General features: G+C 36.3%; 1 protein-coding gene across 1 annotated transcript; it reads left to right on the top strand.

Moving 5' to 3' along the window:
- Window positions 1-11,140: 11,140 nt before the first annotated feature.
- LOC109807434 (disease resistance protein RPM1) lies at window positions 11,141-16,164 on the top strand. Its single transcript, XM_020369949.3, is given in 3 exon segments — window positions 11,141-13,726; window positions 13,728-14,026; window positions 15,889-16,164. Coding segments are annotated over 2 exon segments (2,787 nt in total). The 5' UTR covers window positions 11,141-11,204; the 3' UTR covers window positions 13,993-14,026; window positions 15,889-16,164.
- The last annotated feature ends 543 nt before the right edge of the window (window positions 16,165-16,707 follow it).

Raw genomic sequence — 16,707 nt, 5'->3', positions numbered from 1 at the left:
GAGTCTTATTTTTTTTTGTAAGCATAGATTTTGTTTTGTAATCTACTCTAGTGCCATTGATAGGTTTTTCCTTTGTGTGCTAACCTTTCCTTGGTGCCTTAATTTTTGCTTGTCTTTGATTGGAACTCTTCCTAGTTTTGTCTCATTAATTTCCACCAATTGGTATAGCTTTTCCTAATTGTTATTTTTCAGTTTTAGCACTAATAATCCAGCAACTTAAGGTGTGTTGAGTGCTTCTTGAAGGTGTGGAAGGCCAAGTTACAAAGGAAGCCAACATTGGAAGGTTTTGTGGTGACCTAGGGAACTTGCTTCTCTATTGGTGGAAGAACTTTGGGAAACTAAACACCTAGGAGTGACCAACACCAAGGTTGCTTCTAAAAGAGGAGTGACACACTTGAGAGGGCTGCACATTGGTGGCTGAATTGGAGGAAAAAGGAGCAACAAAATCTTGAGAAAATTTTTGTGAAAAACAAGGAATTAGTAACAAATTTAGTGACGGAAATTTTGCTTTAAAAAAATTTCCATTTCTAAATCTGTCACTAAAATTGTCACTAATTAGTGGCTGAATTTTGTTTCTAAAACTTTTGGTGCAGCCATTGATTTCATTTCAAGTAAATTTGCATTTCATTTGAATGTCAATTTACAATTTATTTGGTGTAAATTTGCATTTCATTTTGTGTAAATTTACATTTCATTTCTTGTAAATTTTTTTAATTCTCCTTTTTTTTTGTACAAGGCCTTTATTAAGGAGTGTCTTGGAGTGCCTTTGGTGTATCTCCATCTCTCCTTAAGTGTTCAAAGTAGTAAATCCGTGTAGTACTTGTGAGAGGGTCCTTGGAAGTCCTTGGTATTTTCCAAGCTCTTACATAGGTTTACTTGCTTAAAACGCCTAGTTTATGTTTTCTTGTCTTTATGTTTTCATGCCATTTATGTTTTAAGCAATTTATGTTTTCAAGAAATTTATGTTTCCAAGTCTTGATTGCATTGCTTAATTGTACACATTAGGCACTTGCTTGTTATTTTTCTTTTGAAAAGAACTTTGTGAAAACATTTTGTGCAAGGCAAAGTACAAAGGGGTTTAGAGATTTTTACTTGAAGAGGCTTGGTTATTAAGTGGCTCGATAGTAGCTCACCTCCCTCCATAGTTCAATTTGTACTCTTAGACCTCTAAGTGCCAAGTCTAAGCACTTCAAAAATTTTATTTTCTTAAAATCTATTTTTTTGTGAAGAGAAAAAAAAATCTTGTTGTTTAAAATGTCTCAACAATCCAACTATAGTGGAAGTGATAGCTCTCCTAAAAGCATTTCTTACTTAACAAAAGAGCTAAAATCACTTAAACTATGGAAGAAGCAAGAGGCCTTTCAAAAAGAGAAGGAGAAAATTGAAAGAGAGGCCAAACTTGCTATCCTAGATGAGAAGTTGAGAATTCTTAAACAAGAAGAAGAAAAATTGAAAGAAGACATGAGAAAACACAAAAGAAGAAGAAAAATGAAAATAAAAACAAAAGAAGAAATAGAAAAAAAGAAAGAGCTTTGTGCAGGGAAGAGTAAAGAGGAAGAAATATCCTCTAAAGGATTTGTGATTAAAGAGAATTGTTTTAGTACTAAAAATCCTATGAAAAAAATTCTCTTTATTCATAAAGATCTTAACTCTTGCCCTCATTCTGCCACTAGTCTTGAGGAGGAGATTCATAAATCCATTATTTTTAAAGAAAAAGAGTCTCAACTTCAAGATTTGGTGAAGGAGAAGTGGACTTCACTTAGTTCCACTTCTCATGCTACTTCCTTGGTGGTGCCCAAGGTAGATAGCCTTCGTTTGTGTAGGACTTTTCCTACTTTAGTTGTGTCAGTAATGCACCCAATTTATGGAATATATTATTTGTTGGATATAACATCTGAACCTTCAAGGTTCCTTGTGACAAATTCTTTTCATAACTATCTAACAAATAATATAATCCAAAATTGTTTAGGAAATTTCTTAGTAGTATTTTCCTTATTTTCTAGGAAATGCCTAGGTTACCACATAGGGTACTTTAGGCAAGATGTTCTAGTTTTTAGGATTAAGTCTTTAGTGTGTTATAGTCTTAGTTTTAGCACTTTCTTAGGGTTTAGTAATATACCTAGACTATGTTTAGGAGAGAATCCTATTCATTATTTTAGAAGGTCTAGTATCATTAATTTCTTTAGGTTCTATGAAAGGATTCCTCTTAGGATATACCTTTCACATTTATTGATTGACAATATCACCTCTAATGAATGGTATTATATATTTGTAGGTGTGGATGATCATCATGAAGACCCTCGAGATTTGAGGTCAAATCCTTTTCAAGAGGGAGGGGATGATAGATTATGGCCAAGGCCAAGGAATCCAAGAGGAGATACATTAAAAGAACCAAGAGGAATGGGATGATTTTGAAGACCTTTTTCATATGTTGTAAATATCTTGTACATAGTTCTCTTGTATAGGCTTATTTTTGCCTTTGTATTTGTGAGGCACTTTAGTTTCTTTTATTAGTCATTACATATTGATTCTAGGGTGGGTTACTTGGAGAGTTTGACTCCATTTAACCTCTTTTGTTGATACACTCATTTTCTATTTTTCCAGTAGTAGAAGTGGGGTGGCATTTAGCAATGCTTGAGGGTGTGACTAGTAATTGGGCCAGAATTGGGCCTAGGCAAAATTTTACATATTGGACTCATTTTGCTCCTAATTTTTCATAGATTTGATTTAGCTAGGTCTCATCATCATTGGATGAACCTAACTAAACCAAATCAAACATTTTTGAAATAATGAAAGTGAGCAAAATAGGACCTTGGCCGCCCACCTTTGCCTAGCTCTTTGTCTTAGCCAAATTGCTTATCCTTTCTCAAAGTTGAGAAGCTTGTGCTACAAGCTTCTCCTAGCTTGCTTCCCAAGCAAGCTAAGTGAGAAGCTTGCTCCACAAGCCTCTTAACTAGCTTGGATGGTCAAGCCAACCAAACCATGGTTCACTTGAACCATGGTTAAGGTTAGCTTGCTCCATAAGCTACCTACTTCTATAAATTTGTAAACCTTTCATTTTCCCTCACTTTGGATGAATGAAATCAGAATTTCTAAAAGAATTCTCTCTTCTCAAAGTCTCAAAACCGTGGAGAACAAGTTCTCCCTAGTTCCTTCACAAAGGTTTCCACCTTTGTGCCTTGGAGCCTCCATCTTCTACTTCTTCAAGGAGTAACCGAGCACTCCTTAGTGCTTCTTCACCATTGGAGCTTCTTCAAAGGTGTTTCTTCATCATTGGAGTGTCTAACCTCAAGAGAAGAAAGGGACTTAGCATGGTTCAACTTGAAGAACATCAATCTTCTCCAAGTGGTTCCATCACAACCAATGAAGCATCGCTCCGAGCCGAAGTCGATATGATTGACGAAGTACGAACCAAAGCTCAGATCATAGCCGAAGCTTGCAAGCAACGAATGGCTCGTAGATTTAATTCCAATCTCACCAAGCGAAGCTTCAAAGAGGAAGACTTAGTCTGGACAGTTCTGGGACTGGCAAGACGTAATCCACGGGAAGGCAAGTTGGCAGCAAATTGGGATGGCCCGTTTCGGATCCGACATAGCCTTGATAACGGTGCCTACAAACTTGAAGAGCTTTCTGGCAAGATCATCCCCAGAACATGGAATTCATCTCACTTGAAGACATACTACAGCTAATCGTTGTAATCTGATCATAATGTAATTCCAAGTTGCACTCTTTTCCTTGATCGGTCTTTTCTCCCCTTGTAAAAAAGTGAAAAGGGGTTTTGGCCGACAAGGTTTTTAACGAGGCACACATCAATAAAGTACGCTTTATCTCATTGTTTGTTTTTGCCCTCACGGAAATTCGCGCAAAAGGCTTCCTTCCCGAGTTGATCAACCCGGCCAAGGATGTGCCTCAAAATCACGTAAAAGGCTTCCCTCCCGAGTTGATCAACTCGGCCAAGGATGTGCCTCAAAAATCACGCAAAAGGCTTCCCTCCCGAGTTGATCAACTCGGCCAAGGATGTGCCTCAAAAATCACGCAAAAGGCTTCCCTCCCGAGTTGATCAACTCGGCCAAGGATGTGCCTCAAAAATCACGCAAAAGGCTTCCCTCCCGAGTTGATCAACTCGGCCAAGGATGTGCCTCGGAAAATCACGTAAAGGGCTTCCCTCCCGAGTTGATCAACTCGGCCAAGGATGGAAAATCACGTAAAAGGCTTCCCTCCCGAGTTGATCAACTCGGCCAAGGATGTGCCTCAAAATCACGCAATTCCGATTGATTCCACTCGGTCTTGCTCAAGAAGCCACCCAAGTCCGAATGAATCCACTCGGTTTCGCTCAAAAAGCAAGGCAATTCCGAGTGACTCTCTCGATTTTGCTCATAAGTAGCGTAATTCCGAGTGACCTCCACTCGGTCTTGCTCAAGAAGCAAAGCAATTCCGAGTGACTCCACTCGGTTTTGCTAGCAAGACAAGCAATTCCGAGTAACCTCCACTCGGTCTTGCTCAAGAAGCAAAGCAATTCCGAGTGACTCCACTCGGTTTTGCTAGCAAGACAAGCAATTCCGAGTGACCTCCACTCGGTCTTGCTCAAGAAGCAAGGCAATTCCGAGTGACTCCACTCGGTTTTGCTAGCAAGACAGGCAATTCCGAGTGACTCCACTCGGTTTTTCTAGCAAGACAAGCAATTCCGAGTGACATCCACTCGGTCTTGCCAGCAAATCAAGGTAAGACAGATTGACCTCCACTCGGTCTTGCTCAAGAAGCAAAGCAATTCCGAGTGACTCCACTCGGTTTTGCTAAGCAAGACAAGCAATTCCAAGTGACCTCCACTCGGTCTTGCTCAAGAAGCAAGGCAATTCCGAGTGACTCTACTCGGTTTTGCTAGCAAGACAAGCAATTCCGAGTGACCTCCACTCGGTCTTGCCAGCAAATCAAGGTAAGACCGATTGACCTCCACTCGGTCTTGCTCAAGAAGCAAGGCAATTCCAAGTGACCCCACTCGGTTTTGCTAGTAAGACAAGCAATTCCGAGTGACCTCCACTCGGTCTTGCCAGCAAATCTAGGTAGGACCGATTGACCTTCACTCGATCTTGCTCCAGCATACAAGTGTTTCTTTTGATTTTTACAAACAATAATACCGATTCGGCTACTTATTACTTGAGTCTTACGCGCAAATTTGACAAGTACTTCGAATGAAGAAGACATATTAAAGACACAAATCCGAACGAGACAATATCATTATATTCTAAAAAAGGAGGCTCTATCGGCCCCTGGTCTACACTTGTTTAAACAAAAGTTTAAAATTACATAAAGACCTATCAAACACTAAACTATTCTTCCGGAGTTCCGGCTGCAGCGGCTTGAATGGCGGATTCGGGGTTTCCTTCAGTCTCATTCTCAGGTTCCGGGTTTCCCTCATCCATGGTGTTTTCCTCGGAAGAGGTTTCGGCACCTTCTGCCTGGGGGGCATCCTCTGGCTCTTCCCCATCGGGATTTGCCCCTTCAGGCATATCAGCAAAAGAAATCAATGACCCTTGATAAAAATCTTGGGTCATATCAAACTCGAAGCCCTCTTCAAAGCGGCCGAAGTGTTTAGCTTGCCGAACAGCGTGTTTAAACCCGGCCTCATGTTGAGCAACAATCTTCTCTTTCGCCTGCTCCTTTAGGCGGTTGTACTCGGCATGAGCCTCCTCCAGTCGGCGCCGCTCCTCATTAGCTGCTTTTTGAAGGTTCAGACGAAGAGTATCATTGTCACGCCGAACAACATCCAATTCGGCCGACAGCTCCCGATTTTTGGCTGTCACTTCTTCATTCACCGCGATAGCTTCAGCGGCAGTCCTCTCGGCCTCCTCTAAACTTTGCTTCAAATGCACCACCTCACCGATGGGTTCCATGGCTAGGTGATGGGCTAGGGCCAATGAGCGAGTTTGCACCTCGCAATAGAGTCTCCACTTGGCTCTTGCATCCAGGCTAGCCAAGAACTCCTGCCCGAAAGGAGACACAATGTTAGGCCGAATCAACGCCTCGGCCGACACATCGTCACCAAGAAAGGCACGAGACATTAGCTGAGGTGGCACCACAATCACAGTCCGATTGGGTGATGCCTCGGGCACTGACTTGGCCTTCTTAGCGCGTTCTGGATTTTCCTCAGCGCCTTTCCTTTTCGGACGTTCCCGACTGGTCTCTTTTCCCTTTCTTCCCTTCTTCTTTTTGCGTTCGGGAGAAGGAGGCGCTCGGTCATCATTATCTGGTCGGGGGGTGCGTGCAACTTCCGAAGTGCCTACACCCCCGGCTTGTCTGACTTGCTTCGCCCGAGCGGCGAGCAAGTTGCGAATGTTCAGCTCATCGGCGCCGCTGGTAACCATGATTCCTGCAAAAAGGGTTAGGTAAACATCAATAGGAATTTAATTGACAGTCGAAATAGGACAGATAACATACCTATCAGGTCATTCCACCAACGTGAAGATTCAACCAAGTTAATTAAAGACCTAGTCGGCAAGCGCCGAGGAAGACGAAGTAACAACTTCAGGTCATTCCGCTCTTCGGCCGTCAGCATCTTCTTCGGCACCACGTCGTAAGGCCGAGGGGCACGAGTCCAGTACAACGGAAACAGACTTTTATCATCTTCCCCAAAGAAGAAGCACCGTCCATTCGGCCTGATAGTCACTCGGAAAAATCCCGCCTTAAAATTCTTATATGACGAGGTAAAACTGTCCAACAGTAACCGATCGCCCACTCGGCTCAATGAAAGCCACTTCGCCAGTATAGTAGGTCGGGAAGAGTAAAAATATAGAAAAAGGAGTGGAGAAGGCTTGATATGGATACACTTACACAAGTGCTTAAAACCTTGCAATTGCGCCCAGCTATTCGGATGCAATTGAGTAGGAGCAACGTTCAACACCTTCAGCACCCCCATGGTAAACTCATCAAACGGCAGTTTTACCTTCAGATCCCGAACGAGGCAGTCGTACATATAAAATGACTCCATCTTTGCGCCACTTTGATCTAAGCAAACAATGTCTGGGTTCGGGAAGGCGTTATTTCGGCAAGACCGAACTCCAATCGGATACGGCTCCTCCTTAGCGTCAAAATTTAAACATTTGGTATAATCCAGCAGGTTTGTAATCATAGTTATGTCCCGGTAACGTGAATAGTAGGAAGTTACCTCCCCATTGACCCACTCGTAACCGGGCACATCAGAGGGACCGTATCGTTGCCGATTCGAGACACGCTTCGTCTTTTCCTGAACCTCTTCACTCCCGCTAGTAGAGGTTTCCCCCGACGAAGAAGTGCCTTCATTCGGTCCATCGGCATCAATCGGCAGCCGAACGGTACTTCGATGACTTGACTCACTGGACGATGTCCCCTCGGATGACGACGACCGAGAGCTGTCAGCCGAAGAGCTTGTAGAACTATCAACCATGATTATAAAAGCTTACCAATTTCTTTGCAGAACAGTTCCTAGTTAGATCGGCTTCGGAGATCTTCGGCTACCCCAATTCGGTTGAGAGCAATACGTGCGAATGGCCCTACCACTCGCCTATTTATAGGCTCATCAAATGGGCGGGAAAATGCAACTTTTGAATTTGTGTAACCGTTCGATCAACACGATCCAACGGTTACAATTGTGCAACCGTTCACCTTACCAGGGCCGCTATCTCCATTTTACCCTTAAAGAAAGCTCCATCTTTCTTCAAGGCTGGGGGGCAGTGTACGGGTAGGGAGGTCGGCCACCACCCGGTTGAATGGCAGAACCAGGCAGCCGAATCCCAATCGGCCACCTGGATCGGCCTATCGTCACTTATTACCTTTAATCAAGTAGTTAGGGGTTAATTAGTTGATTAGGGTGTATTACCTAATACGGTAAGTATGCTGCGAGGCCCATGGGGTCCGGGCCCATAAATGACAGTATAAATAGCTCAGGACAAAAGGTAACGTCACTGTTCATTAATTATCCTAGAGATTCGAGCTTGTCCTGACTTGAGCGTTGGAGTGCCTTTTGCAGGTACCAACCCCCTCTTCGGCGTATCGGATTATTGGATCGGGAGTCTCGGTCGGCCTTCGAACTACAAGAAGACTTAGTGTGCCCTTCAGACAGGTACATTCAGGAGTCTCGTTCGGCATTCGAACTACAAGAAGACTTAGTGTGCCCTTCAGACAGGTACAATTAATATATTAGTAAAAGAGAATAGATATAAATTATAATAACATATAATATATGTTATTAAATTATATTTAAAATTAATATTAAAATTATATATAACTGTATATTAAATAAATTTAACACAGACTCATAGTAGTTGAAATTAGTAGCAGCACATGATACAAAAACAAGAAACCAAAGCCATACAAAACATTACGCGCTAGAATTGTAGAAATCGCAAACTATCACAATGAGATGAAATGAAAATAGCAGAAAGTGCAGTTTCATTTGTTTTGTAACAGTTGTACCAACATATGAAACAAGAAGGAAATTTGTTGAAATGCCTCAGAAATGATTATTCAGACATTAAATATGAATTAGAGGTATTTAAGACTTCCAATTTACAAGAAAGTTGTGAAGGATCATATAGTTTATACCACCACCTAATAATTTGTAATATGTAGACAGATCTTGAAAACCAGCTCAAAATAATTTTAACTATGATAGAAAAATTAAATGAGTTGAAATAAGAACAAATGCTTCCTTAAGCTTTGAAGGACCAAGACAATGCTATATTAGAGTGTTTACAAGTGCAAATAATTTGTGAACTCAAATTCTTGAGTGTTAAGTCAAATATAACCCAACCGGCTTATGTGTGAGTTAAGTAAAAAAAAATTAATTTTTAAATTCATGACACATTATTGGATTATATATATATATATATATATATATATATATATAATATAATATAATATAAAAAATACTAAAGTGGCTAATCTCATCTCAAATTTCCTCTATGCTTCAAATGACACATAAAAATAAATATTATTCATTTTTCTTAAGTTGTAACAATTAGTAACATTTAATTTGGAGATTTTATTTGCTTATTTGTGTGAGTTTGACAAGTTGAGTGTTTTCTCTTATTAGATTTACACTTTATATACATGGTCATTATTCTTTAGGGTGTCCTGGATTAATTCCAGAACAACACATTATTTCAAATTAAACATGTATATGTGCTTTTTATATAACAATTATTTTCACTAATCAAAAAATAGTATAAATTATCTATTTTTATAAATTAATCCTTCCGCGTTTGGTTGGGTGCCAGAAACAATATATATAACTACTAAAGCTAAATTTATTTACTATTATACACTATGATTCATTTCTTTTTAAAAAAATATCAATAGTTTAAAAGAAAGTCCACATTGGACAATCTCACACTCATTACTATCCTTTTTTTTTTCACGCTCTAGTTTGTGCAAGAAGTAAATTGATGAACACCTTATTACTATATATATATATATATGAAGAGGGTTAAAAAAATATTGATATAATTTTTACTAAGTATTATACTGCTAAATAATTTTATATTAAATTAAATTTTATAAATTCAATCGTCAGATTGAAAGTTCATTATTTTTAGATCATATATACAAAATTTTATATTAATCCAAGGTAATTTGAGTATAAAACAAAATTTGACGTAATATATACATTTCAAAATATAGTAAAATATGAACACTTTGATTACTTTCAAATTGTTGTTTAATTTTAACAAAATTTGATATAAACATATAAAGCGATATGAACAATCTAACGATTAGATCACTAGTGCAAAAAACATTTTCAAAATCGGAGTTTTAAAATCGGTTACGAGATAAACGATTTTAAAAGTGACGCGGTGACATTTTGTAATAATTCGACTAATTTTAAGATCAGTTAGAATTTAACCGATTTTAAAAGGTATTTTAAGTTCGGTTAAAATTTAACCGATCTTAAAATGTCTTTCTGGTGCTACTTTTAAAATCGGGTTTTGAAGAATTGATTTTGTAGATAGTATACAAAATCGGTTACTTCCATAACCGATTTTGTAAACCCAATATAAAATTGATTATTTAATAACCGATTTTAAAAACCTTATACAAAATTAAGGAATAGAGGTCAAGGGTTCGAATCCTGCCTTGTGTATGCAGCCACGTTAAATCTTGGGGTCAGTTATCCCACCCTTTGAGGTGCCTCCAACGTAGCGAGGAGATTAGTCACTGCTATCGGCGGTGGATACTCCAGGTACGAACCAAAAAAAAAAAAATTAAGGAATAGGATTCCCCTTTTCTCCTTTCTCTCTCACACTGCCCCTTCTACTCTCAAATCTTACTCCACTCTTCACCCATTTTCATTGTTCTCAAATCTTGTCGTCGTAGTTGCCATTGTTGAGGTGCATTTTTATTGTCATTGTCGTTAAAGATCTTCACCCATTTGTCATTGCCATTTTCTATTTCACATCTACCATCTTTGTTTGTTGTCTCCGTCGTTAAGGAGCTTCATCCATTCGCCTTCACCTATAAAATTATTGAACAGTGTAATACTTAATAAAAGTTATAGCGATGTCGTTTGAATCCTCCCTCTCTATATATATATATATATTCACGCTTATGTAATTGAGTGCCGGACACAATATATAACTACAAACGCTAGCTTACAACACACAAAACAGATATACAGACAAGATCGCATGAAAGTTTAGAATTAAGAAATAATAAACTCAAAAAGAAAAAAATAATACACGGTGTATCTTTGCAAAATAATTAAGTAATTAACTAGATAAATGGCCGGAGAAAATTGGAACTCATCCACCAACCGTGTGCAGCACGTTCCTTTTCTTTGACCATGGAAATTAATTTTGGCAACATTCAATAATAGTTTACCCAAAAGAAAGAAAAGAGGCAAAGGAAAAACTCCATATTTTCCTGGAAGCTTATACCGGATCCATATAAAATATTGAAATACAAAGAAAATTTTATATCGATAAAATAAAATAAAAAATAAAAAAATTATAAAACATACACATAATAAAAAAGACAAAATAAATAATAAATACAAATCGAACTCACTATTATAAAATTATATATAAATTAATCTTATAAGAGAAAATCAAATAATAAAAAAGTTGTAACTTTCCTCTTACATAAATATTACCTCCGACAAATACTGACAAAATTGCATTAACATGAGATCAATATATTTTGTCCTGGGGATAGCAATATGAGATAAGAGTGAAATGGCAGAAACTGCAGTGTCTTTTGCCTTGGCAGAAGTGTTCCAATTCCTAAAGGAAGAAACACACCTTCTAAGAGGCATCCACAAAGATTTTTCAGTCATCAAAGATGAACTAGAAAGCATTCAAGCCTTCCTCAAAGATGCAGATAAAAGGGCAGCAGACGAAGCAAACACTGATGATGGAATAAGAACATGGGTGAAGCAAGTGAGAGAAGCATCTTTTCACATAGAAGATGTCATCGATGAATACCTCAGGCTCATTCATCCGCCCCAACTTGGATGTGTGTCTTCAACATGCAAGATTACAAGCCTGATTTCTCGTCATCAGATAGCAACAAAGATTCAGGACATTAAATTGTCACTTTCTGTGATCAAGGAAAGAAGTGAAAGGTACAAGTTTCAAGTTTCACAAGAACAAGGAAGCAGCTTGGAACAGAGTAGATGGCATGATCCTCGAATGCGTTCTCTTTTCATTGAAGAAACTGAAATTGTTGGATTTGAATTCTCAAGAGATGAAATGGTTGATTGGCTGTTGAAGGGCACAAAAGATCCTGCAGTGATTTCAGTGGTAGGGATGGGAGGACTCGGAAAAACCACCCTTGCCAAGCACGTTTTTGATAGTGAAAATGTAAAAAGCCACTTTGATTGTCGTGCTTGCATCACAGTTTCTCAAACATACACTGTGAGAGGGTTATTCATAGACATGATAAAGCAATTTTCTAAGGAGACAAAAGACCCTCTACCACAAATGTTACACGAAATGGATGAGAAGTCACTAATTTCTGAACTGAGGCAATACTTGGAGCATAAAAGGTATTTGATATTCTTTGATGATGTATGGCATGAAGATTTTTGTGACCAAGTTGACTTTGTCATGCCTAAAAACAATAAAAGTAGCAGGATCATAATCACCACTAGATTGATGCAAGTTGCTGAGTTTTTCAAGAAATCCTTTCTTGTCCGAGTTCACAACCTACAACTTTTGCCTCCAGACAAAGCATGGGAACTCTTTTGCAAGAAGGCATTTAGATATGAGCTAGATGGGCAATGTCCTGCAGAGCTTGAAGGTATCTCAAATGAAATTGTTACAAAATGCAAAGGATTGCCTTTGGCGATTGTGGCCATTGGTGGTCTATTTTCAACAAAATCAAAAACTGTGTTTGAATGGCGAAAGGTAAGTCAAAATCTAAACCTCGAGTTGCAGCGTAATGCCCATCTAACTAGTTTGACTAAGATTTTATCTCTTAGTTATGATGACCTCCCTTACTATCTGAAACCATGCATTTTGTATTTTGGTATCTATCCTGAAGATTACTCCATTCATCATAACAAATTAACTCAACAATGGATAGCAGAAGGGTTTGTAAAATCTGATGGGAGAAGAACTTTAGAGCAAACTGCAGATGAGTACTTATCCGAGTTAACTTATAGAAGCCTGGTTCAAGTCTCCACAGTTAGCTTTGAAGGGAAAGTTAAAAGTTGTCAAGTCCATGATTTATTACATGAAATGATTGTAAGAAAAGTGAAGGACTTAAGTTTTTGCCATTTTCTGCAAGATGATGAATTAGCCACAGTTGGAATATCAAGACGCCTATCTATAGACACTAGTTCCAACAAAGTGTTGAAGAGAAATATCAACACACACATTCGTGCTATTCATGCTTTTGGAAAAGGAGTAATTGAGCCTTTTATGGGTCAGTTATCTTCAAAGTCTAGATTGAAAGTACTTGACCTTGAAGGTATATCGCTAAAATATGCTCCTAGTAATTTAGGAAACCTTTTTCACTTAAAGTACCTAAATCTAAGGGGAACTAAAGTTCGGGTTCTTCCTAAATCTGTTGGTATGTTGCAGAACTTGGAGACCTTAGATATAAGAGATACGTTGGTTCACGAGTTGCCAAGTGAAATAAACAAGCTCAAAAAGCTGCGCCATCTTCTTGCTTTCCATCGAAACTATAATGCAGAGTATTCTATTTTGGGCTATACAAGTGGTGTGGTAATGAAAAAAGGTATTAAAAACTTGACTTCCCTACAAAATCTTTATTATGTGGAGGTAGATCATGGGGGAATAGATCTCATCCAAGAGATGAGATTCTTAAGGCAATTAAGGAAGTTTGGATTAAGGCGTGTCAAGAGGGAATATGGGAAAGCCATATGTGGTTCAGTGGTAGAGATGAAACACCTTGAATCACTTAATATCACTGCAATAGGTGAGGATGAAATCATCGACTTGAACTCTATTTCATCCATACCCCAACTTCGACGACTCAAATTGAAATTAAGATTGGAGAAGATGCCTAATTGGATTTCAAAACATGACTATCTTGTTTGCATAAAGCTGGCTTTATCCAATTTGAAAGATGACCCGTTAAGATCGCTAGAAAACTTGCCAAATTTGATGCAACTAAGTATGGGGGAGAATGCCTATGATGGTGAAATTTTGCATTTTCAAAGTGGAGGATTGCCTAAATTGAAGAAACTGGAACTCAGAAGCTTGAATAGAGTAAATTCTATCATTATAGACAGGAGCCTTGCTTTCGCTTGAACATTTCTCAATTACCAAAATGCCCCATCTCAAGAAGGTATCCCCTGGCATCAAAGCCTTGGATAACCTTAAAGTTCTCGACTTCCGTGATATGCCAACTGAATTTGTTGAGAGCATTGGTTCAGAAAACGGACAAGATCATTGGATCATCAATCACATTCCCCTTGTAATCATTCGTCATTGGGTAGGTCCAAAAGTCAATGATTTTGAAGTCCGCACAATTCACTCCTCCAACAAGTCATAAACTCATAACCAATGCTTTCATGTCTAATATGAAGGTACATACCCTTTCCTCAATCAAACGTATAAAAAATAATTTTTAACTTGTGTTATTTATGTTATGTTTCTGGTGACTTCATTTCGATGAAACCATCATACATTTGTATGATATTATTGAATCATGACTACATTTAATGTCTGTTATTTTGTTAAAGACTATTCTATAAATTACTTTTTCATTTAGTTTTTAAAAGTTTGTAGTAAAGGGTGAATATATATAGAGAGAGAGATAGAGAGAGGAACTGTTTGATACTTTTTTTGCTGGCTGAACTGTTTGATACTTTAATTACTGTTTCTAAAGATTTTTTTTTTATAAAAAATAGAAAACAATAAAAATTACTTTATTGGATTTGTTTTTGCTCTCATTGTAAAAATAGTTTCTAAAAATCTGCTTCTATAAATAAAATGGAGAACTGAAACATGTTTTTTGAGTCTTCGTTTTTATAGCAGTGAACATGTAAACAATAATAACACCTCTTCCTCTTTGCCATTTTAAACTGTTTTTAAAATCACCTTATCCAATAATTTTTTCCCCTATTTACAAAATAATTTTAAATTACAAAAAAGTAAAATAGAATGAAACACTCCTTATAATTTATAGGAGATATAAATTAGATATTTCGATTCCAAAATAAAAAATAAAATAAGTAAGGGGATAATAAATTAGAAATTAAAAAAAAAAATCAAAGATTAGGTTGCGCTTGAATATAATTAAAACTTTTTGGTCGAAATTTGGTAGATAAAAAAGAAACTCCTAATGTTTTCTAGTTCTTACCATCTCTGTCACAAAAATAAAATTAAAAAGTTTTTAATTATATTTTTAATCTTTTAAATTTACAGTATGTATTTTTTTCTTGTCAAAATTTCAAATTTGTATTTTTAGTCATAAAATATAAAAAAAAAATTATTATTTTGATCTCTCAACTTTAAAATTTATATTTTTGATTCTTCAAATTTAAAAATATATTTTTAATCATAAAATATAAAAAAAAATTATTATTTTAATTCCTCTACTCAAATATCATTAATTAATTAATTTTTTACTAATGTGAAAACATCACATTAGATTAACTTTAGAGTTTAAATCTAATTAATACTACAAAACTGTTTAAACCTATCACCATCAATTATTCTATTACTAATACTATAAAACTATTAATTATATTATTACTAGTATTATTATCACAAAATTATCTTAATTTATCACTATCAATTATCAATTATGTTATTAGTGGTCTTAGAGGTCTACAATAATATATAAGGTCATGGTTTGTTGCCTTCAAGTATCAAAGTTAATAAATTACACTTTCAACAATTTTTTTTTTTTTTTGTAGAATGTCAAATTTACTAATCCAACTATTGCATTTTATGTTTTTAATAAATAAATCAGTATAAAAAATTTCATAAATTTTTTTTATCTATATGAATTAAAATAACTACATCAAGATTCAAACTTAGAATCATGAACATATTACCTCAACTTTCCACTGCTTGACCGATCATAATAATTTATCAAAATTATTTAATAATTCATTACATCACTTCATTTTAATGCATAATATAAAATTTAAGATATATGTAAATATTATTATTAAAATATGCCTAAAACATTAAAATCATGTGTATATAATTAATTATAATATTAAATAATTCAACATTATCACTAATATTGGGGTACTCCTTACCCATAACATTTGTAACCAGCTAGAATATCAATGTCCAGCAGTGAGTGGATTTGTTCCTTTTTATATATTCACGAAATTCCATACTTTATCCCCAAATAAAATGTATCCTTATTATCGTAAAATGATTATTAAGACTTCATTTTATTTTATTTTTTATTTGATGGTGTTTATTGCAGGCTAGGAGTCGTTCTTTGAAGCTTCTAATCAAGACTTCATATGAATGGACATGTTCATTTCCATAACAAAGACACGTGTAATTTCTTTATGATTGTTGGATTTGTTGTGATGACGGAATCTACTGTTGCTTGACAATTATTTTGCGTGCATTCTAAATTTATGTCTGCCTTCTCTCGATTTTGGAAGGCAAATTGTGATCTTTTTATTGGACTTTGTGGAATTACTAAAGTTTGCATGAGGACTTTTTCATTTGAATGGAGATTTTCGTTTTTTTCTTTCAATTTGTCAAAATACTTACAATTAAATATTAATATACACTTACGAGATGTAATTTCTGTTGATTAAATATTATTTTAATACATATGAAAATCAAACATAAAAATACCAAGTTGACACAAAATACAACATCTTTGTTATTTTATTGGACAATAAATACTACTAGTTAGAAACACACTCTTTAACACATTCTTCTAAACACACTTTAATTGATTTAAAATTTATTGAAAAACACAACAATCGCTAGGTTTCACACCCTATTTGATGACTTCCATAATTTTATAATTTTTAATAAATTTTAACTAATGAGAATGTATTAAAAGGAGTATATTAGAAAGTATGTTGTTAACATTCCTCTTTACTAGATTAATTTATTGTGATGCTAGAATCGATAGATGCTTACCAATTATTTTGACTAGCCTCATGTTTTTCTAATTTTTTTAGTCCACGAGTATTTTATGGTTGCCTATAAACCTTAGTCTTGCTTTAGGCACTTCCGTTGTCACTCCACCATTAACTCATGATAGCAGTACAAGCCTCCT

This window comes from Cajanus cajan, chromosome 10, assembly GCF_000230855.2.
Source record: "Cajanus cajan strain Asha chromosome 10, NIPB_CcT2T_4, whole genome shotgun sequence".
Classification (NCBI taxonomy): Eukaryota; Viridiplantae; Streptophyta; class Magnoliopsida; order Fabales; family Fabaceae; genus Cajanus; species Cajanus cajan.
Note: the sequence above shows the minus strand (reverse complement) of the source record. Positions and strands in the feature narration are given on the sequence as shown.